This window comes from Perna viridis, chromosome 1 (genome assembly GCF_037379345.1).
Source record: "Perna viridis isolate PV_CMFRI_1.1 ecotype Kerala chromosome 1, ASM3737934v1, whole genome shotgun sequence".
Lineage (NCBI taxonomy): Eukaryota > Metazoa > Mollusca > Bivalvia > Mytilida > Mytilidae > Perna > Perna viridis.
The window spans coordinates 4,608,303-4,631,334 of NC_142445.1; the positions used below are offsets into that span (position 1 = coordinate 4,608,303).

At 33.6% G+C, this 23,032-nt stretch overlaps 3 protein-coding genes across 4 annotated transcripts in view; 1 reads left to right on the forward strand and 2 right to left on the reverse strand.

Moving 5' to 3' along the window:
* Nucleotides 1-351: 351 nt before the first annotated feature.
* LOC148626933 (glutathione S-transferase-like) lies at nt 352-3,151 on the forward strand. The gene is made up of 5 exons (XM_088563254.1): nt 352-992; nt 1,442-1,534; nt 2,017-2,132; nt 2,622-2,726; nt 2,892-3,151. The coding sequence occupies exons 1-5, from the start codon at nt 860-862 to the stop codon at nt 3,057-3,059; spliced, it is 615 nt and encodes a 204-aa protein (XP_088419380.1). The 5' UTR covers nt 352-859; the 3' UTR covers nt 3,060-3,151.
* On the reverse strand, nt 2,731-6,248 carry LOC148626934 (glutathione S-transferase 3-like). The gene is made up of 5 exons (XM_088563048.1): nt 6,038-6,248; nt 5,734-5,829; nt 4,904-5,019; nt 4,387-4,491; nt 2,731-3,659 (listed from the first exon to the last, which is right to left on the reverse strand). The coding sequence occupies exons 1-5, from the start codon at nt 6,171-6,173 to the stop codon at nt 3,483-3,485; spliced, it is 630 nt and encodes a 209-aa protein (XP_088419174.1). The 5' UTR covers nt 6,174-6,248; the 3' UTR covers nt 2,731-3,482.
* A 5,122-nt stretch (nt 6,249-11,370) lies between these two features.
* Nucleotides 11,371-23,032, reverse strand: part of LOC148626935 (glutathione S-transferase 1-like) — a 30,885-nt gene continuing 19,223 nt past the window's right edge. The window contains exons 1-5 of one of the 2 annotated variants that reach the window (XM_088562877.1): nt 16,809-17,051; nt 15,211-15,303; nt 14,666-14,784; nt 14,445-14,549; nt 11,371-11,595 (exon numbers count right to left, since the gene is read on the reverse strand). In XM_088562877.1, coding sequence (XP_088419003.1) covers nt 11,416-11,595; nt 14,445-14,549; nt 14,666-14,784; nt 15,211-15,303; nt 16,809-16,941 — 630 coding nt within the window. In that variant the 5' untranslated portion in view covers nt 16,942-17,051 and the 3' untranslated portion in view covers nt 11,371-11,415. Of the gene's footprint in view, nt 11,596-14,444; nt 14,550-14,665; nt 14,785-15,210; nt 15,304-16,808; nt 17,052-23,032 lie in introns of those variants that run through there. The other variant, XM_088562964.1, reaches the window with a different exon arrangement.

Sequence of the window (23,032 nt, forward strand, 5' to 3'; positions counted from 1 at the left end):
CTCGTCGTTCATCGTACACCTACTGACGTCCTTGAACTGACATTTTTAATCCCGGTGAGTCTGCTGTCTCTTTGACATATTCACCATATTCTTTCTCCTTATATATGCTGCATTTTTTTCCATTTGTGACCCTAGAATACAATGTAGAACTTGAAAAAGTTCAATACTTCAGAATTCAGATAGAATTATACTTTCAAAAAGTAGGAATGAATACTCGATAGAAAATTGGGTGTTTAAAAAAACGGGTAAGCAATGCCTTGAAACCTTTAATTTTTAATTCCTTCTACTTTTTTTTATTATTTTTAATAAATATTTGGAGGAGTACTATCACTTTCCGTTACTAGTTGTTTTTAGTGAAGTTAATTTCAATGAAGTCAAAAAGAAAAGGAATTTTAAAGTTGCATTGGATTACACGTCTGTACCGTGTTGATGCAACACCGACAATATGATAGTTGCTGTACATAAATAGAATTTCCTCAGTTTTTTTCCTTTAAAATGTAGGGGTTGTGTCAGATGCAAAAATTGCAAGGAAACACACACTATACGAGTTTTGTGTCGTGGTATCATTATTGACATAATGAAAGAAAATTAGAGATCTCTTAGTCATCTTCATTAAACGGTCAATTACTATTAAAAAGTTAGTTTTAAATATGAATAATTTTAGTAGAGTATCGTACAAATTTTCAACAGAAAGAAACACATTGTTATTTGCATTGATAAGTGGTTACCGTACAAATTTATGTTTACAAAACTTGGTCATTAAAACGACCCTGATAACAACATATGTATCTAATCATTGAGGTCAATTGTATCATCTGATAGAACACCCTCTTCTTTATGATACAGAAGAACAAACAAAATGCCAGTTTATAAAATTAGCTATTTTAATTTAATGGGACGGGCAGAACTATGTCGTCTGTTGCTGTCGGCTGCCGATAAAGATTTTGAAGACGACAGATTTGAGAAAGAAGAATGGCCAGAGAGAAAACCAAGTGAGTTCAAACAATCAATCAAAAATGCAATAAAGATAGTAAATAGATTTTCGTTGGTTAACATTTAGGATTAGTTAGGATTAATAAGTAAACATGAAATGAAAAAGAACGATAATTTCAATTTTCAACAACATTAAAACTCAGCAAAGAGCAAAATGAAACTTAGATATTAAAACCTAGACTGCATGGGGAATGAAAAACTAAAAGACGACACACAATTATTATTATTATTATTATTATTATTATTGACATATTGAAAGTACTTAAAAGCAGAATCATTTTTTAGATTTTTTTTTTCAACAAACCGCATAGTAAGAAAATCATCTACGTCAATTACGTAGTTTTCAAAAGGGCCACTCTTTCCCATACAAAACAAATAGACTGACTGATTACAATTATTTATTTACTAAGTTTAATTATTGATGTACAAATGTTCTTAAATTTGATAGATACACCTGCTGGACAAGTGCCTGTATTAACTGTCGGTGACACTCAGATACCTCAGTCTGGTGCCATGGCCAGGTATCTAGCTCGAGATTTAGGTAATATCTCACGACAACTTTTCTAAGAATAATTGTTAATAATTTTTAAGGAAACATTTAAAAATAAAACTATTTCACCATTTGAGGAATAATATATGAGTACATATGTATTATATATTTATAGTTGATATTTTAATTATATTAGAAATTCATTTATAATGTTTAGATTTTGCAACTTCACGTTCTGTGTGTATCTTCACCCATTGTTGTTATTATGTGTTTTATGTATGTTTTTCTTTTTCATGGATTCCTTTGTTTGACAAATCAGTATTCTTCATTATAGTGCATTTGTTACAGCACAAAGTTGGAATTCAGTAGGAGATCTATAGATTGTGACGTCATGATTTGTTCTATGAGAAATCTGTATCATATTGATGTAAAAGAAATAAAAAAAATTACTAAATATAATTGTCGTGAAATTCAAAGCATGATCAGTCATGCAAATTACTTAAATTATTTAATAAGAATTTAGATTCTTTCAGATTTATATGGAAGTAACAATTTCGAAAATACAATGTGTGATGTTATCCTTGAGTGTATTAATGACGTCATAACGGAAGTTGTTAAATATTTTTTCGAACAAGACGAGACTAAAAAGGTAAGATACATTTAAATTTGGTCTAGGCCATATGAAGACATGCATATCAAAAGCAAATATGTAGGACGAGTGATAGTCATATAAGATTGTAACTGGTCTGCAAATTGGTCATGGGTATACTCTTGTATGTGTTATAGAATGTATCAACGAAAAATTGTTGACGTTCTAAAAACAGTTCTTTTTTTTTCATACTGTAAACGTAATTATTTTCACTAACTATAATGTATCTTAATGAGTAATCAAGGGAACCCAGATTGTAGCGGAAATCAAAAGAATGTTATCCAGCACAAAGACCAGACATGGAAAACACAGACACCCAAGAACATGAAATAACCAAAATAATACTTACAAAGCAACAAAAGAAAATGAGCAACTCGAGCTCCATTAAAACTTTTGCCACCCCTTTTCGGTTATCAACGTATTTTTACATAAATTATTAAGACTATCGGATGTTATCTTACAACAAAATTAACCAATTATGTATTGTAGCCTGCGTTGGAAAAGAATCTTATGGAGTTAGTGTACCCTAGATTTTTTACTTACCTTGAAAAGGTTTTAAAAGAGAATGGCGGTGAATGGCTGGTTGGAAAGAAGGTAATAAGATACATAAATTTAATTAAGAAAATATCGATTATTTACAGAAGCTATAAAGAAAATCACGTTATATTGCTAAGCTAGCTATTGGTGTTTTTCTTTTTAATTATTAAAGTACAGATTACTTTTAAACTCATATTAAAAGTCGTGTTCTCTCTCTTGTAGATGACTATTGCAGATCTAGGGTTTTTCGATTTAATTAACAGAGTGGCTATGAAGAAAGGCGACTCTATCTTTGACTCATCTCCTGTCATGAAGAAACATTTTGATAAAGTAGGCAATGTTGCTGGTGTTCAAAAATGGATTGAGAAACGACCGAAGACAGACATGTAATAAAACGAAAGCAAAAAGTTGTGATTTCAAACATTAGTTTCCTTTAAACATAATAGCTCACTTATTTCTTAACAAATAAATTTTGAAGGATCTATTGTACATCTAAATATTTACCCCCAAAACCCCCTTCCTACAGGTTTGATGTACTATTGTGCATCTAAATATTTACCCAGTATGTAAGTAAGATATTTTGCTATCGAACATATTTGTTAAGAAAATCAAACTGATTGTGTAGTGTGAATAAGCGCATTAAGAAAGTTCCCCGTATATAGGACGTAGGACGTGCTTTGACATTATGCAATATACAACTGCTCTCTGATATAGATCTATACGCAAACAACTATACAAATATTGTTACAACTTCATAAAAAACAAGTAGGCATTTAGTGTTTTGTTCTTCGTTAAAGTGACCAATAAATCGAATCAAAATGGTGTTTCGGGTCGGCTTTCAAGATATTTCTGGATTTTTGGTGTTGTTTTTATTCGCTCTGTTAGATCCTTTACTGTCTTGAATTCTTTGAATACTTCACCAAATGCTTGTTTTTTGTTATTGACGACCTTATCCAGAATATCAAATACAGATAGGTCTGCAACACTTAGCTACAAAATTAAATTACATAAATCATTATGTTGATATGGTCAATAATGATATAACTAAATGTCATCAAATTAAACCATAAAAAGTTTTAGTTTACATCGTCTTCCGCTAACTATTGATAGGAAAACTTTTTTTGTAATGATTTAATGTTTTAATGGTTTTTTTTTTTTGGTCTTTTCTGTTTTTTTGTTTTTTTGGGTTTTTTTTATATTTTATTTGTTTTTTTGGGGAGTGTTTTGTAAAATAAAATAAAATTTGTGAGAGTTCGGATGAATCGAGACTTCACATGAAATCCACGTGAAAATTACGTTAGTATTATGTGAAGCTCGATTAAAATGAATTTCACGTGACAAATATTTGTCTGTGTAATTGTGTTCAACCAGGTGCCTCGGTTAAGTATGCGTCCTCTGAATAATAAAATGTGAATTATTTTGCGACCTTGTGATAAAAACACACTTTATCGATGTATTCATTCATACAATCCCGTAAAGTTCTTAACAAAAATAACATGATACACTACTTCAACAAAGTTTAAAACGCTCTTTTTTACCCATGAATGATGTAGATTACGGTAAAACGGAGATGTAGTACACGTATCTTAAACTTAACTTTTCTATATTTATCTATTCTCAACTTTTCATTAACCTTTTTACCGCACTTACTGATGATTTTAAACGGAATAAGTGGTTTTCAAAGATGCATAAAAATTAGTGAAACATTATAACATACTTCTGAACCAACAAGAAACTTTCCTCCATTCTTCTCAAGAGTATCAGAAATAAATTTCAAAAATTTGGGAAGGGTCTCCGATTGAAATTTTTCTGCAGCCTTTGTCTGTAATGGTAATAAGAGCTACACGATTAGCTTTGTGTTTTACTATTTATATTTGTTTTTCCCATCGTAACAACTGAAAGTGTCTACATTGCGATAAACCTTATCCTTTCGTAGGCAAATGCAACAAAACTGCCAGAAAATTTATTTAATTAAGAAATGAAATCTGTTAAAGCCATCTTAATGGATAAATTCTTTTTTATTGTGTTGTAAAAACTGAATAAAGCTGTATAAGAGTCATTCGATCATTTATAAGAGGCAATATTATATGGATTCACTGAAGGTCATTATATTTTGTAATAAAAATTGCACGATCATTTCTCTCGCTTGACAGTGTGACGGGGTGGAGCACATCAATTACTTTGTTAATTAAGATTTACACCTATAACATGCAATATTTTATCAAGTTCCTAACCTTTTCTTCGCCATCTTCCTGAAACATCATCTTGATGAATTCTAAGAAAAGATCTACTACGGTCTCCATTACGATATCACATTTTGTATTTTCTACTTCACCTTTACCATAAAGATCTGTAAAATCAGTGTATAAATCCGTAAAATGTTTGATACCACAATCAGCTGTCAGATTCCTAGTTGATTTGAATCGTGTATCATTGAATTAATGACTGTCGTATATTTTTATACAAGTAGTTGCAAATTGGCTTGTTAAATCATCTTCTGATCTTTTATTTAAAAGATGCATGTTTCATATCATAAATCTTGACATAAGTTAAAAGATCTAAGAAGGATGGTGACAAAGCTGCACGACAAACACAATGATATTTCATTTCATACTATAAATTTTCTGTTTGTCTGTGACAACACCCTTAAATCCATATGTGTAGTTTTCACATTATAACGCATAAAACGCAAAATGCAAAACGGTTTTCTTTTTATCCTGCAATACTTCATATAAATACGCCATTGGAACATGTTGCCACAAGACTATAGTCCAGAAATTATTATGGTTGACATGAACGTTTTGATGTAGTCGCCATTTCCCCTTTAGAACACATTTTTAACATTGTCGTAGTTTCCTTTTTTCGTTTGAGTCCACATTTTAGCCAACTTTTAGCTCACACAAATGAGCGACTCAGCGGTTGTTTTTAGAACAGCCGCTTACCTTACCGTTAGGTGCATCTGGCCAATACTCCCAGTTTTTTTTTTCAGGAAACACATTTATATTGTAGTTTCTATTATTATTTAAGGTCTCCCTATCGTATTACTGAACATTAATTTACTTACTGAATCGTCGCGCTAGGGACCGATTGATGGCACCTGATTGATTGATTTGAGTCTTGCCATCAATTGTCAGTACTGGCATCTGACCATATGGAGTATCTAGAATAAATTCATAATGTTTCAAACGTTATAAGCATCCTTCTTTGCTGCTTTTTACATTCCCGTTCCATGTAAAATGAAACAAATTTAGATGACAAGGCTTTGGGTAATGTAACATGCTAACAATTTAGTTGCACATTTCAATTATCTAAGTCAACATTGGCTGCTGTATTCACAGTAGTTATATATTTAATATATATATACTTACCTGGCTTAAATCCAGGCCATTGCTCAAACGTTAATCGTACATCCTCAAACTCCTGTCCAGCGGCAGCAAATAAAAGTCTGGCAACTTCAGCCCGACCACGAGCAGGAAAATACGATAACTTAAATTTCACAGGCATGATTCTTCTTTACTTTGCAAGTTAAATATCGAAGTTTTTATACGAATGCAGTTTTAAATTTAAATGTTCATTGTCAATAGATCGATTCTTTTATATCTTTCTTTGTATAGAACCAACAAAAGAATGTCCTATATTTGAAACTCTGCTAGCATGTCCTTGATTAATGAGTAATATCACGTTTTTATCGTTCATCAACTGTTTTGTTTGATTCGTTTGTTTTTATTGACCATAACGATTTAATTTACTGTCTGGTTAGATTAACCAGCACTAACTGTACAATGTTGACACTTAATATTAAATACGCTTCTAAACACACTGTCGCTAAATAGAATTCTACTGTGGAAAGTTGTTTATTTTTTTCCGTTTTGCAGACGATTCATTTTTTTCATTCAATAATTTCAAGAATACATGTAATTTCATTCAAAATTGTCAACTTCCCTTTCATCTGTGGCAACATCCCTTCAGCACCTGCGTATGAAGTGTTCATATCACAACCAGACTTTTTGTATCGCGCTAGAACTCTAACAAATAGGCTTCTGGAGCAGATTTATGTTGCTACAAGATTGAAGTCATCACTACAGAAGTTTTATGGTCGTCATCATGAACAAGAGGATCGTTACGGTGTATCAATCTGCGCCATGAAAACTGATATGTTCAACGTGTCATAGTTTCCCTTTCCTCTTTCGTCTACCCGGACTTGAATTTTTATGAGCAACTCGGCGTGTGTTTCTAGAAAAGCAGAGGACGCTTACCCTACCGGTGCATCTTGTCCATGTTCCCAGTTTTAGTGGAGTCCGAGTTGCTCATTTGCTTTTGTTGTTTTGTGTGTATAATTTTAGTTACTTTGTGTTCTTTGTTGTGTATGTCTGTTTCCCATGTCTGGTCTTTGTCCCTGGATTGCATTCTTTTGATTACCGCTATAACCTTGGTTCCCTTGATTACTCTTCATATCTTCTGTACTGTTTTGATTACTGATTGTACTGATTTCGACTGTTCGCAATGCGTTGTAATATACCGGAAATATTTATCGTATTGGAAGCGGGGGTTTTTGTGCTATAAAACCTGGTTTAACACACATTTCAATTTGAAATGACTAAACTAGGTCAGTACCATTGCGGTTGTTCCCAACTTTCCGGTTTTTACCCTGATAATTCCATGTGTAATGCAGTCTGAGACTATTCACTATTCTTTTTGACTACTGCCTGGATTCTATTATTAACAAAGTACTTTAGGTAATTTATTGTCAAAAACAGATAAATGTAATAATTACATGACTCTTATTCAAATATAGGTTACAGACCACCAATTCAACCAATGAGCATTTGGAACGTAGGCAAAAATAGTCCTACGCAGAAATTACCCCTGTTCCTCATAGTGCTGTGAAAAAAGTTCTCATCTTATTTAAAAAATTTAAACAGTTTCTGAAAGGAAAAACATTTCTGTACATTTTATAGGTGCATTTTGCTTCTTGTGATGTGAAGCCTAATCTCCATAATGATTTTTAAATATACCCCTATCTTGTGAAAACACTGGGATTTCCTATGCTATTTATAGACCCTTCACTTCCGGTGACCAGTACTGCACTGCAAGTCTGCTAACCCCACATGCCATTCTGAGGATTGTGAGCTGACATATGTAGAATCATGCTGATATATAGTCCTCTGCAGGTTAAAGTTAAGGTAAAGTCCAGAGAAGCCATTGAATATTGTTAAATTAGCATAGAAGCCTATGGAAAGTGGAATTAGTGGTTTTTAGCCTATATAAGTCTTAATATATAAAAAACAGGACAAGCGGATGACGTTCAAACTTGCTTGTGGGGTTAAATAGATTGACGAGTTTAGAGAGATCATTGTTTCAGAGACTAGATTAATGTGCAGTGGAATGTCAATATCATATCGTTAACATGTCGTAGCTAAATGAGTTCTGTTTATAGATATTTGGTACAAAAGTGGTGCATTATATTTAACACGACCCCGTACGGTCGATATTATTCATTTAAAGAATTTGGTTCTATGTGGTGTTTCTTACTAGGACTATTATTAATTTGCTTTTAAGGGCATAAGTTAAATGATAATACAAATTTATTCCTTCCATCCATTTCAGTTTCGTAATTTTGTTATTACCTTTCATGTAAAACCAGGTTTGACAAACAACTCTCATCGGAAATACCTTCACCAAGTCAGGTCCATTACGGTTGTTTCCGACTTTCCGATGGTTATCTTACTATTGCAATTTGTTTTACTACTACCAACAATGTGTACAGAAATCCTATGATTGCTAACATCATATTCATATAGGGTTTCACTCCCAACAATATACCAACGTTAGGCTTATACATTTCTATTTTGTACCGAAACTGTACTATTGTATTGATTGTTGATACAGTACTGCAATAAACAATGCTGTAACTGTTTATTACAATATAGTTGGAATACTGTCATTTAAAGTACTGGTTCAGTACTGAAACAGCGCTGTTAATGACAATACTGTACCTATACTGCAATAAACAATACTGGTAAAAGATTAAATTTAGAAAATTGATAAAAATAAATGTGAACAGTAAGTAGTAATTATTGATAAAGTTGCATACGCTGAGACTTTACCCTCTAACGCTGCAGATGCCATTGCACTTTTGTATAAAAATTGCCATTCTTTTTTAAGTTTTGTCGAACTGTTGCAGGAAAAGAGGAGAAAATATTGTGTCGTGTCAGACAACAAAATATTGAAATATGATCATAGTCGTCATGTGTCGTGTCAGACAACAAAGTATTGAAATATGATCATAGTCGTCATGTGTCGTGTCAGACAACAAAGTATTAAAAACATGATCTTAGTCGTCATACAATTAAAACCGAACAATGTAAAATCTTTGTTTACAGTGTGCTGTTTATGCCCGTTAATATAAATATCATCAGCACTTCATTACACTTCGATCTGTTTTATTGTTCAATTTGCAAACAACCGAAGTGCAAACAGATCACCTAAATTTTGAATCACTCTTAGAATACCCTTGGTAAATGAGTATTCATGTTTGATAATCCTAGCTTTATTGTCTGTTTAAGGTCTCAGTATCGTATTAATTTTCCCATAGACTTCTATGGTGAAGTGCATATTTTTAGGATTTTTTTTTTAAATATGTAAATTGATTCAATAAAACTTTAACTTATGTAGCATTTCTAAGGACATATGAAAAAACAATTTCCCACGAAGAAAATAGGGTGAGTCCGCGAAGATCGGACAGAAAAGTAGTCTTGAACTATAAATAGCCATTTTCCCTACTTTCACTTTCGTTTTGCACTCACCAAACCAACCTTTTCAGTTGAACATTTTTATGATATTATGTTAGATTTTCTTTTAAAAAAGTTCTTCATCTTACAGTGTGATGTTTGCTCTATTTTATAAGTCATTGTTCGTATCTTTTGACAAAACATTAGTTTCCAGTGTGACGAAATTTACCCGAGGGGAAAATATTGTCATGGGAAAGAAACAGATATTCTGATAGAACACCCCATTAAATGAAATGGACAATCCAATATTTACTTCCGCTCTAACCTAAAATCTGAATTTGGACTATTCCAAACAGGTAGTATATAAGGCAGCTCAGAAAGCCAGTTCGTCGTCAGTATTGTGTGGCCATTGTAGGATTAACTTCTACGAAATATTGCTTGGTAAGTGTTTTACTATGTTCCTTTGGATTTAATATAGTGATTCCATGTGATAGTGAATTATTTTACAATTCTGTAATTCCGGGATCCAAATATATCAAGGAATAAGTGAAGCGTTATTAGTAATTTGCGTGTGTACTGGATATTCGTGAACTTGGATTATTTTGTGATATATATTTTACATAAGTGAATATTCCTTACTGTGGACTAGTGGTCAAATTGCTGGTAGCAAATTGACAGTGCCGTGTATATAAAAAAGTATAAATACATTCATTGGATATTTTAATGATTTATAGTGCGTTTGGAATACTGACCATTCAGATAACATCGTGTTTAATTGTGTTTTAGTATGTGACCACTGGCTTAGCAAAAAGAGCTACTGCTATTGGATTGTGCATTTTCACCAAGCATCTTGACTAATGAAATTAACAGTATTTAGTGTTTAAAAACGAAATTCTTTGGATTAGGTATTGTGATTTTTTTTTATCATTAGTGATTCAGACATTCTTCAATCAATGAAACAGTGATATACCGAAGTGCCGTTTGATAGTTCATTCTATTATTTCTGTGTTTAGTTCATTTGGACAGTGTTCATTTCGACTATTTATTAATCAGATTCTTATGTAAGACCAAAACTACTAGAATAAGTAAATGTAGCAGTGTGCACATTTTTTGTCTATATACTCAGGAATACATGCACTTTCAAAGTGATTTTTGTTGTGTATAAATTCCAGTGCATTGTGTTATTTTCTAACCACCATATTTTTGAATTCATTGTGACAAATAGTTTAGAAACGGGAATCCGGAGTTATTCTGGAAACGAACCTTTTTGACCGCTCGCCGTTACACGTTACAGTAGGAAGGCAAAAAGAAAATGCACTATATTTTTATAGCACCCATGTTTTGACGTACACCTGCTCAGGTATATGCAATACGATACTGGTACCTTTAAGAGATGTTTTCCTGTTGTTTTTAATGTTGTTTTTCCTGTCACTGATGTGATTGGTCACTCATGTTTCCATGAAAGGACGAGAATTGAAAAAAAAACGATTAAATTATTGTATCACCATTGTAAGATGGTGTTGACCTATTAAACATGATAAATGCAAATAGGAAGTTATGATAATGAAGTTGGCTGAAGTATGTTTTAAGCACTTCATAGACTTGCAATTTTCAAACAAAGTTCATGCACAATTTAACCGTGCACGTGTTTCGGTTATGAAATAACCCATTATTAATGTCATTAATGTTAGTCAATTTAGTACTAAATTTTATGTTCGAAACCAAATACATGTAAATGGTCTTTTTACACAAGTTCATTCTCTCGAACTGTTTATTAATGAACATGCAGTATACATAACAATATTTTAATGATATTAAAACACCAACAAATGAAAAAAACATCCGTGAGTTATATGATTATAGAACTAGAGATATATTTGTTTTGCACTACAAACCCGTTTTGATTTGCAGAACGAAGAATTTTTCTAAAGCTAATCATCACAATAGCTTACAAAAAGTACAAACAAATCTAAAATGTACTAGTTTGTTTAATGAATGAATTGTACAAACTTTAATCACAAATCTGACTTCGGACGACTTTCAAGATATTTCTGAATTTTAGGGATTGCCTTTAATCCATTGTAATAATTTTTAACGTCACTATAGCCTTTAAACATATCATCTCCCAGAGAAAATCGTGAATTAGCTTCTACTTTGTCTAACACATCAAATACTGCAAGGTCAGCGACTGTCAACTGTGAAAAAAAATTGAGTTTTTAATTATCCAAGTATCTGAAGGAAGTTACTTTCTGAAATAAACCAGATGGATTGCAATACGAAATTACATGCTTTTAAACACTTATTACTGTGTAAACTGCCATAAAAAAGTTATTTTGTTTCACTATTAAAAAGAAACATGCATGGGATGATTCATTATAGAATGTTGTTGCAGTTTTGGAATGGAATAAATACAAGAAGTGTAATAGAATTTATATGACAGACGGGGTTATTCGTATTCAAATAATATTTGAAGTTGTCAGTTGATGGTGATTGAGGATTTTTACGGTCTTGACTATCCTTACGGATCTCGCACGACCGGCTCTTACGGGGATTCTATTAATATATGTCTGTTAGTACTTGGAGGTAGCGGAGCCAAGCCTTCGGGATACCTGACCGAAGAATTCAGTCAGAGTATGTCCTACTAGCGGCTGGGCTGTTCTGTTGACGCTCTGGCCTACTCCCAGACCCCATGTGTATCCGAGAGCGTTTCCCCACTCTAACTATCTGGGAGTAGGTCAACGTGTAGAGTGTAACGTTGTCAGTTGATCATTCGTCGCTAAATATATCACTCAAGTCGCGTGCAACGAGAGACGTAATATAACAAAAAAGGTTAAAAGGATAACTTCTAAATTGTTTACGTCATTTCCGAAATAAGTCACTTTTGACCCATTCTTACATAAAGTAGTATTAGTACGTGGACTGAGATACCCCCCCCCCCAACCAAAACTTGATTTTCAGGTACGCTTGTACCTCTCATTTAAGAATATTTTTGTCGCCAAAAACTTAACTGAAACATTTTTTGTGTTTTTCGGCTACTTTTTTTACCTCGTTGAGGCAAAAATCCATGTTTTGAGTATTTTGATTCTACGAATGTCTTCTTTTTTTAAAACGAAGTAAACATACATATCCATTTATCATCATGTAGCCCTATGTCTCAGCTTTACAATGGTACCAAAATAGTTGCAATAACACTTACGGTTTTGGGATAAATTGCATAAAATGTACCCCTACCTACCCGAAAAAAATGACATGTATTGCAACGTTAAAACCCCTAGAGTGTTTATACATCAGTAAAAAATGGTTTATTTGGTATATCTGAATTGATTAGATATGTTTGGTACATCTTTATTTTAAATATGAATGCTTAAAGTATGAGTTTTACACTGTCAGTATGCTGTGAATGAGAATTTTGTTTGATACTGTGACCAGTTTCCTGGGGTATGAGTAATATTTTTACATTTTTTTTGAAAATCCTTTCTTGAAAATTAGTTTTTCGTATTTGATTTATATAGAAAATAAAATTATCTATCGGATGATACCAAATTCGAGACGTTTTAGTTGAGAAATAACTTGCAGAGTAGAATTTACCTGACTTTTATGATCCGCCCCTGATGATCTTGGTGTGTTTTTAACGATATACTGATCATCTTATTGAATAGCTTTAAACTGAATTCGAATTCACAACTGTTACTGGACCATGAAAGAAACGATTACGGAACATAAAAGTCTAGGTTATTTTTCTACCCCCTCTCGTGGGACCTTTCCAGTTTTAAGAAACAGCTTTACAATCATGTTATCTTAACATGCTGATTGAAAATGCAAACATTTGCAGAATAAAATTTCTTTTTACTGATATTAATAATTTCTGAAGACACATAAAAACCAAATTATACATCTGCAAACGTATAAATTAATAAAATCAATCAAATTAAATGAAACTTACGTAATACTTAATTTTCTTATGGAATATTTATATTTTTTTAACTGGTTACCGTTGTTTGAAATAAAATCGTTTGCCACAGTTTACACACGTATTGTATAAAAAGTGTAAACTCGCCCAAACCATGTTTTTTTTTCATATAACCTGTCAAAAATTCTGAAATATTTCTTGTAATTTTCTTTCCAATGGATTCTAATCTCCATATTAAGAATGTGTTCGTAATCAAAACGTTATTTGTTTGGGATTATTTGAATCGCTGATTGCGGACCGATCGAGTTAATGACGTCACAGTACCAAAGCAAATTATATACAAAAAATTAAGGAGGTAGACCTAGAGTAAGGGACACACCTCTTAGAAATCAATGGAACGTTTGTATTCAGCATTTTACATCAATTTCTTGTAAGCATCAAATTAACTTGGACTGATTTCATTCTGTTTCAAACGAAAGCTTGATAGGCTTTGGTGAAATTGAATGTGATACAAGTTTTCACTGATTTCAAGACTCATGTCCCTTACCCTAGGTCTACCTCCTTAATTTGATTGTTTATTTCTCATCTGGACAAGATATGCTATTTCCGTAAAACTAACTAGGTACTGTGACGTTATTAAAGTCGATTGGCCTGTAGTCCATTATTCAAATAATGTCAAACTAAATAAGGTTTCAGATCCAGACACTTCGTAAGTGAGGGGTGCCAGGCGGGGTTCCTCATAAAAAAGGGGGTGCAAGTACATTATTTGCCATTTTTTGTCAATTTTACAAAAGGAAATGACAATTTTTTTCAATTAAAAGCGGGTGCCAAATCCCTGCATCAGCCTCTAGATCCGCTACTGAGCTTGGACGAAGGACAAATCTTAATTTTGACTTTAACCGATCAAAAATTAAATTATAAGGACTGCTTTTAATGTTTGACCAAGTTATGCTCACATAATCTAGTAAAAATCAAAAATACTTAAAAAACTTATTTTGCTCAAAGAGATATAGCCAATCAGAAAGTTTGTTACAAATTCAAATGAAATTATTTAATTTTAGATCACATTTGTACTTTAGTTTGGTACATTTATACACTGTACAAAAAAAAACAATAATGTGTTTGGAAAGCTACCTCAGATCCGACTGTGAACTTGCCGCCATTATCTTTCAAGATCTTTGTAAGATAATCCAAGAATTTAGGTACCGTTGCCGTCTTGAATGCCTCTTCAGCTTCCGTCTGCAAAATATTCAAACTATCATATTACGGTTCTGTCTAAATGAAGACGATTTTATCTACAATTTTGCACTTTCTCATTCATAGCTAAAGTTGTTTGAGATTTCTTATATTCCTACCTTTTTGTTTTCGTCAGCTGGAAACCAAATTTTTCGCGCTAACTCATTGAAGACATCATTTGCTGTTTCTATAATAATGTCACACTTTGTTGATTCCATATTGTTCTTCCCATATAAACCTTTGATTAAAAATCACACAAAGAAATTATCATAGGATCCACGTACAATTTTTTTTAAATGATAACCTGAATACAGTAAGAGTAGTGACACCAATGAAACACACACACACACATACACACATATATACAAATTAACAAGACAAGACAAACACCAACGAATGTATTGTTTGACATATGAAAACTTTGACATAATGAAATATTCAATTTTTATAATTATATAATAACCACACCTTTTTCTCGATTTTGTTTGTTGTTTGTTTTTTTCACTTTTATGTAGCAAGTGAACAAATGAAAAATAATCAAATATAATGTAGTTATACATCTGAATGTATGATTTCGATGTGAGATGATTTTATTTCATGATCTGAAAAATTCAGATGATGGAAGTAATATCGAATGCAAATTAAAGAGTTCTAGCCAACTCACCGAATTCTCTTGCAAGATATCGACAAATAGCTCCTGATTGATTGATTTGACTTTTGTCTACAAACAATACCGGCATCTGGCCATAGGGAGTACCTGAAATAAACTCTTCATAATGTATAGCTACTACATTTGTGTATTTAAATATTGTTTATATGCACTGTTAACTATCTTGCTAATATGTCTTCATGTACTGCGATTTGTATAGGGCGAAATAAGCATCTTAGTCAAGGGTGTGTTTCATCACTACAAATTTTTTGGTCGCCATTACAATTTGGTTGATCAGTAGTAAGTCTTTATCTCACAGACGAGACAAGTCTTAGTGGATTAATATTTACCGGATTTACTCACCGAAGCAAAAAGTCTTACCCTTCGGGAGCACCTGGTACCATTCCAGATTTGCTCGTGGGATTTCATATTGCAAGCATTTTTGTTTACTTTCCGTGATTGTCAGTGTCTTCTACTGCCTACATGATGCATGTAGATCGCTCCCGTTTTGTACTCAGATTGAAATGTCTGAATTTTTCTTCGTTTTTGATGGTTCGGTAATTATTATTATTGTCTAAATTGTTGTTTAAAGTTGTTTGTGTTTTTCAGCTTCAAGTAAATACAGTTAACTTACAAATTTTGCTGTAAAAAGTACGAATATGATATATCACGATCGGTATGTTCAGTAATACAACATAGTTAATTGCAGGTAAGCATTATCATCCGAGGTTAGAAATTTAAGCAAACCTGACAGATAAAGTCGAAGTTGTTTGTTGTGTGCTTAATGAGTAAATAATAGATCCAAATCTAAGTAAATGAAACATTTAATGCTCGGTGATTCAACAGAATAAGTAGCAGTTCAAGATGTTTTATAACAGTATTGCGACATATACAATACTATTTTATGATCGAGATGTATAACTTGATCAAAGACTGAAGTCTTCAAAGTCGCTAATCGTCAAATATTCAATGCAACTGATTTCGGCTTGCTTCCAACATCCGAAATGGCACGAATGCGATAAGCTCTAAAATCGGGTCACTTCTGCTACAATTTTGATTCCCTTGGTTTACTCTTTCGTAACCATGATGACCCGAATATTTTTCAATCAAAACAATTGGTTACCAGATAAAGCGGGTAATGTTTTTGTTCCACATGTTTCTCGCAATTTTAGCGATCTTTGGGTCGCTCTTGATATTGACCGGGGAACAAGATTAAAAACCAGATTAAACAACTGGCAATGACTATTTATAGATATCGGGCCCTGCTAATGTAATTGATATAAAATTGATAACGATCCTCTGAGTCTGAATCGATAACTGGGTAATGTTCAATGCTAACCGATCATTTCATCTTTATTATAAATTTCCCGTCCTCATAGAAACAAAAACAAAACAAAAAAACACACACACATAGAACATGCTTGTATGATATTTAAGAGGTACATTTTTATATCGTATAAAGCTATAACTATAAAGATGTGGCGGTAAACACGGCACCGATCCACAGCAGAACGTGGTGTAGTAATTATATAATTATGCAGATCATATGCGAAGTACTTAAATTATGAGTGCAAGATGTAGCTAACAATATTAGCGACTTAAAAATGACTTACTTGATTTAACAAGTCCCCATTGCTCAAAAGTCAATCTTTGATCTTCAAAATCTTGACCTGCAGCAGCAAAGAGAAGTCGAGCAAGTTCACCACGCGCGCGAGCAGGAAAGTACATTAACTTATAAACCGGCATTTTATTCAAGTTATCAGGCTGCAAACGTATTCCGTGACTATGATGATGCCTCGCCGACTTAAATGTCCTATATTATATACCCATCCAGATATCAGTATGACCGTGTTTGTTTGTATATTGTATGCGTGGGCATCTATAAATTAATCTCTATTCGTAAAACATTAAACTAGGGCGATACTCGTTATAAATGAAGGCATTTATACTTGTAAATTACATTGACTTTTTTGTAGTAAAGGCTTTTTTGTCGTGGTTTGTAAAATCAGTCAATTGAAATCGTAAAATATGTATAAAACTGCAAAATGTTTAATAAATAAATACCGGAAAATCAATTAGAAATTGAATAATTGGAGGTCTTATTTTTAAACATGTTTCTCGAGGTAACTAAATAAAGCTGGTTACGGTCAGTTTGTAAACCGCAAATAGTAACCTGTCGCAAATCAGGCAAATGAGAAAAATCCGAAACATGCATGTCAAAAGTCCCACCAATCTGATAATGAAATATCACTCAAGGATGCTTTTTCTATTTGAAAAGACCATTATTTGATCTCTGCACTACAGAATTTGTTCAGAAATTTTTGGAAGTTTTTGATAGAGTTATCTGCCCTTGAAATGCTCATATTCATGCATTTCAAAGATATTATAACTCAATGCACAAACATGATATGGAAAATATTGTCTTTATTCCTCGATTCTGGTGGTGCAAATATATATATAGTCATATTACACTGTCAAAATGATGTTGTTTTTTTTTTTCATACCATGTTTCACCTACTGCCTGATTCTTACAGAAACTGACACTTTACAAACCAATGGACCTTATGTACACGCAAGTCTTGTGTAAGCTTTGTGAAGAGATACCCGGGGCCGGTTTCACAAAAAAAATCTCAAATTGAGATTTTCCTCAAATCCTTCCTCAAATTTCGACCAATCAGATTGCTTGAAATTGAAGATTTGAGTAAAACTCAAGGATTTGAGGAAAATCTCAATTCGAGATTTCTTTATGGAACCGGGCGCTGGGGCAAAAATGCTGTAATCATTTTTTGCGATTCTTGTTCAGATGTTTTCGGGGTTTATTAACACCGTTAATATCCGATACAGTGTGATCAGACTAAGTTCGCCCATTTGCGCACGGACTATGAAGACATTGGTCTTAAGGGATGTTCCTCCCTACTCACTACCTACAATCGAAGTGTACTGTGTTGTCTGTCGACCAAACACGCGTTCTTGGTTTATCAGTACTCTCAAATGTAACATACCAATATTCATATATATAACACGATACTTTGATCATTTCTCCACTCTTATATTCTATAAATTTTAGTAGAACATACATCGCATCACAAAGTGGGTAATAAGAATTAGACATTAAAACACTGACTGTCGGTAGTGTTACTAAAATATGCACATTTGTAACGTAAAATGAAACTTACGTTTTATGCGTGTTCTGGAAGCTTCAGTAGACATACTACAAAGTGTTAAACTTTAAAAAAAACATAAATCATATGTTGTAATGACATATGATGCAACAAATAAGAAAGATTTGTAATAAATAATTATTGAAACTCTGTATCTGGTCTATTTTCTATGTATTCTGCTATCGCTGAGATTGATTCGATTTCATCGCAAATTTGTTCGAATCAGGAAAACTTTGTGCCAACTGACCTCGAGCTTCTTCCATAACTCTGTCCAAAACATCGAAAATGACGATATCTGATATAGATAAAGAAGACTATTTTCATCCCGGTTGCGTTGTTGTCTCTTTGACAGATTAACATATCCGTTCTCTTTATATGAATCCTCGCTTGTCCTTAAAAACATTCTGGAAGCTAAATTTAAACTAACAGGACAAACGATGACGAAAAATACTAGTTCGTAATACCTGAGACTAATATTTCTTTTGCATTAGTATCAAAAACTAAAGAAAACGAACAGACCGATTGAATTGTTATAAAAATGTTATAAGCTGCCGTAACCGTCTATGATTATTAAGACAGTAGATCGGATAACGAATCACCCTCCAACAGAATCTACTGACTGTTTAAGTAGCAGTCCGCCTAAGAATCATGCAGTGGGTGATTTATCGATGTCAAATATTTTATCCGAATTGACTTTAAATCAGTTGGATATATTGGAAAAACAATAAATAAGATGAAAAAATGAAAAATATTTTCACCGTTACCATAGCAACAGCCACTCCTTAGCAACTACCAATTTAGAGCCAAATTATCCCAAAAACATCACAATTTGAACGTAATTTTATATATCTAACTGTGGAAATTTGTCAAACTACATAATTATAGTAATGAAGTGTGTGTTAAGGAAAACAATTTACAATAAAGTACAAAGCAATCTGATTGGTTTAGATCTGGTTACCATAGCAACCAAAATTCTTAATTTTTGACATTTTGAAATATACGAAAATAGGCTATGTTCAGACCCGTTTTGCCAGCACTAAAAAGAAGATATTATCCAAAAATAGATGTGTGGCAAGAACTCCTCGCTGAAACATATCAAAAATCCAAATATGTAACCTATCTTTGTTTTTGCTCACCGGGACCCAAAATCACCACCCATAAAGATTTTTCTTCTTCTCAAAGGTTTTCATACTAACATTGTCCAGACCATAACTTTTTTTGTCTTTTGACTTAGACTTCAAATATTTGGTATGTTGGTATATCCTCTCAGGGTAGAGTGTTGCGTACCAGAGTAGGTGACCTTTGACCTTGACCTTTAACCTAAAGGTCAAATCACATACAAATTTTGGCATAATATGATACATAATTTTGTCTGTGCCATTACTTTTTGGTCTTTTTACTTTGATATCTGATCTTTGGCATTTAAGTATATCACACCCAGGCAGTGAGTAATGTTTTAGGTAGATGATCTCTGACCTTGATATCTGACCCCAAGGTCAAAAACAAAAAATTTTTGGCAAAATACCATACAAGACTTTGTCTTGGCCACGTTTTTTGTCTTTCTGCCCAGATATCTGATATTTAGTATGTAATTAAATCACATTAAGGTAGCGTGTAATGTTCTAGATGTGATGACCTTTGACCTTGACCTCTGACTCCAAGGTCAAATGACATACAGAAGTTTGGCCAAATACCATACAAAATTTTGTCTGGGCCATAAAGTTTTGTCTTTTTACTTAGACATCTGATATTTGGTATGGGACTATATTTCATTGAGACGGGGGTCACGTACTAGAATGGTTGACTTTTGAACTTGACCTCTGACTTCATGTACAAATAACATACCAAATTTTGACTTAGTGTTAATGAGAACGGATGTCGCATGACTGATACTAATTTTTTTTTATTATTATTAATTTCTGTATATTGAGAGAAATCAATTAGACCACAGAGTGATATTTCCTGTTTTTTGTTGATCTTCTCTTGACATGATATCCCATTTGCATTTTTTGAGCTCTTGTTTTACTGAAATGCACATATCCTTATCAAAATGTCCCAGGATTCAATTCTTTTGATTTCCGCTAGAGTCTTAGTGTCCTTGATTACTTTGAAAATCATCAACATGTAGATTCTTTTTTATAGAACATTTCAAAATGTTTCATAATTTTGTTGTTTACACATAATGTCACAATACTGTGACTTACTCAACATGGAATTTGATGGCAGAAATTTAGATAAGAACAATTGGAAAATCAACATTTATAAATATATCATAGAAATATTATAAATGGATAACTAGAGACTTAAGAGAGCCTGAATCGCTCACCTGGTTTACCATTTGCTTATTAGAAAAACTTGACAAGCTAAGTTAAAATTAACTGAATTGTCAAACGCGGGAAATGTTTTAATAGCATTTTATGACCTGAACCAGAATTTTGCTTAAGGCAACAGTTTTTGAATTATTTTCAAAAAAATGTCTTCCGACCCCTATGTTCCGTTTTTAGTATAGGCAGCCATATATATTCATAGATTAAAAATCACAAGTCATTTCCATCACAAATACACTAAAGGACTAGTATGCTTTATTTCCATTAAATGATCTGAAATGGTTTTAGAGAAGAAGATTTTCAAAGTTGTACATTCACATGTGAAAGAATTGTTTCAGGAACCATGATTCCTACATTAGTATACGAATCGTTTCGAAAATTTGGGAATTGGTCTGTCTTATGATGCTGAGCAATATAACCCCTACAAATGATAACGGTGAAAATGTTTTTCATTTTTCCATTTTATTTAATGTTTTCTCTAATATATCCAACTGATTTGGATAAAATATCTGACATCGATAAATCACTTATAGTGAAAATTGCATGATTCTTAGACGGACTGCTACTTAAATATAAATAATCACAGACGGTCATCTGGGAGATTATAACTTATAAGGGCAGCATGATATATCACAATGTGACTCGTCACCCAAGATTAGTGTTTTAAATTGATGGATTCTGTCAATATAGCCACCGAAGAAACTATAACTTAACGTAAGCTATATTTATCTTTAAATTTCTAAGAAAATCAGTAACGCAAAAAATAACCTCCGTTTTTAAACTTCCAGAAAAGTAAAATGATACTTCCGAAGTAGTCTATATATCAAATAGCACTTGTTCCAACAACCGAAGCAGCTTACACTTGTCCCAGCTATTGACCTATACACAAGCTTACACTTGTCCCAGCTATTGACCTATACACAAGCTTAGACTTGCCCCAGATTGGAGCAGCCTGTACACAAGCTTACACTTGTCCACAGGCTTACACTTGTCCCAGCCATAGGAGCAGCCTGTACACAAGCTTACATTTGTCCCAGCTATTGTAGCAGCCTGCACACAAGCTTACACTTGTCCACAGGCTTACACTTGCCCCAGCTATTGGAGCAGCCTGTACTCAAGCTTACACTTGTCCCAGGTATTGGAACAGTCCGTACACAAGCTTACACTTGTCCCAGGTATTGGAATAGTCCGTACACAAGCTTACACTTGCCCCAGTTATTGGAACAGTCCGTACACAAGCTTACACTTGCCCCAGTTATTGGAGCAGCCTGTAAACAAGCTTACACTTGCCCCAGTTATTGGAGCAGCATGTACACAAGCTTACACTTGCCCCAGTTATTGGAGCAGCCTGTAAACAAGCTTACACTTGCCCCAGCTATTGGAGCAGCCTGTAAACAAGCTTACACTTGTCCCAGGTATTGGAACAGTCCGTACACAAGCTTACACTTGTCCCAGGTATTGGAACAGTCCGTACACAAGCTTACACTTGCCCCAGTTATTGGAACAGTCCGTACACAAGCTTACACTTGCCCCAGTTATTGGAGCAGCCTGTAAACAAGCTTACACTTGCCCCAGTTATTGGAGCAGCATGTACACAAGCTTACACTTGCCCCAGTTATTGGAGCAGCCTGTAAACAAGCTTACACTAGCCCCAGCTATTGGAGCAGCCTGTAAACAAGCTTACACTTGTCCCAGGTATTTGAACAGTCCGTACACAAGCTTACACTTGTCCCAGGTATTGGAACAGTCCGTACACAAGCTTACACTTGCCCCAGTTATTGGAACAGTCCGTACACAAGCTTACACTTGCTCCAGTTTTTGGAGCAGCCTGTAAACAAGCTTACACTTGCCCCAGTTATTGGAGCAGCATGTACACAAGCTTACACTTGCCCCAGCTATTGGAGCAGCCTGTAAACAAGCTTACACTTGCCCCAGCTATTGGAGCAGCCTGTAAACAAGCTTACACTTGTCCCAGGTATTGGAACAGTCCGTACACAAGCTTACACTTGTCCCAGGTATTGGAACAGTCCGTACACAAGCTTACACTTGCCCCAGTTATTGGAGCAGCCTGTAAACAAGCTTACACTTGCCCCAGTTATTGGAGCAGCATGTACACAAGCTTACACTTGCCCCAGTTATTGGAGCAGCCCGTAAACAAGCTTACACTTGCCCCAGTTATTGGAGCAGCATGTACACAAGCTTACACTTGCCCCAGTTATTGGAGTAGCATGTTCACAAATCTTATAGCTGTTGCGAGAATTGAAAAAGCTAACTTACACTTATCCCAACAACAGAAGTAGCATATACACAAAATTGTACTTAGCTTTGTCTGGACAACCGATCAAAATA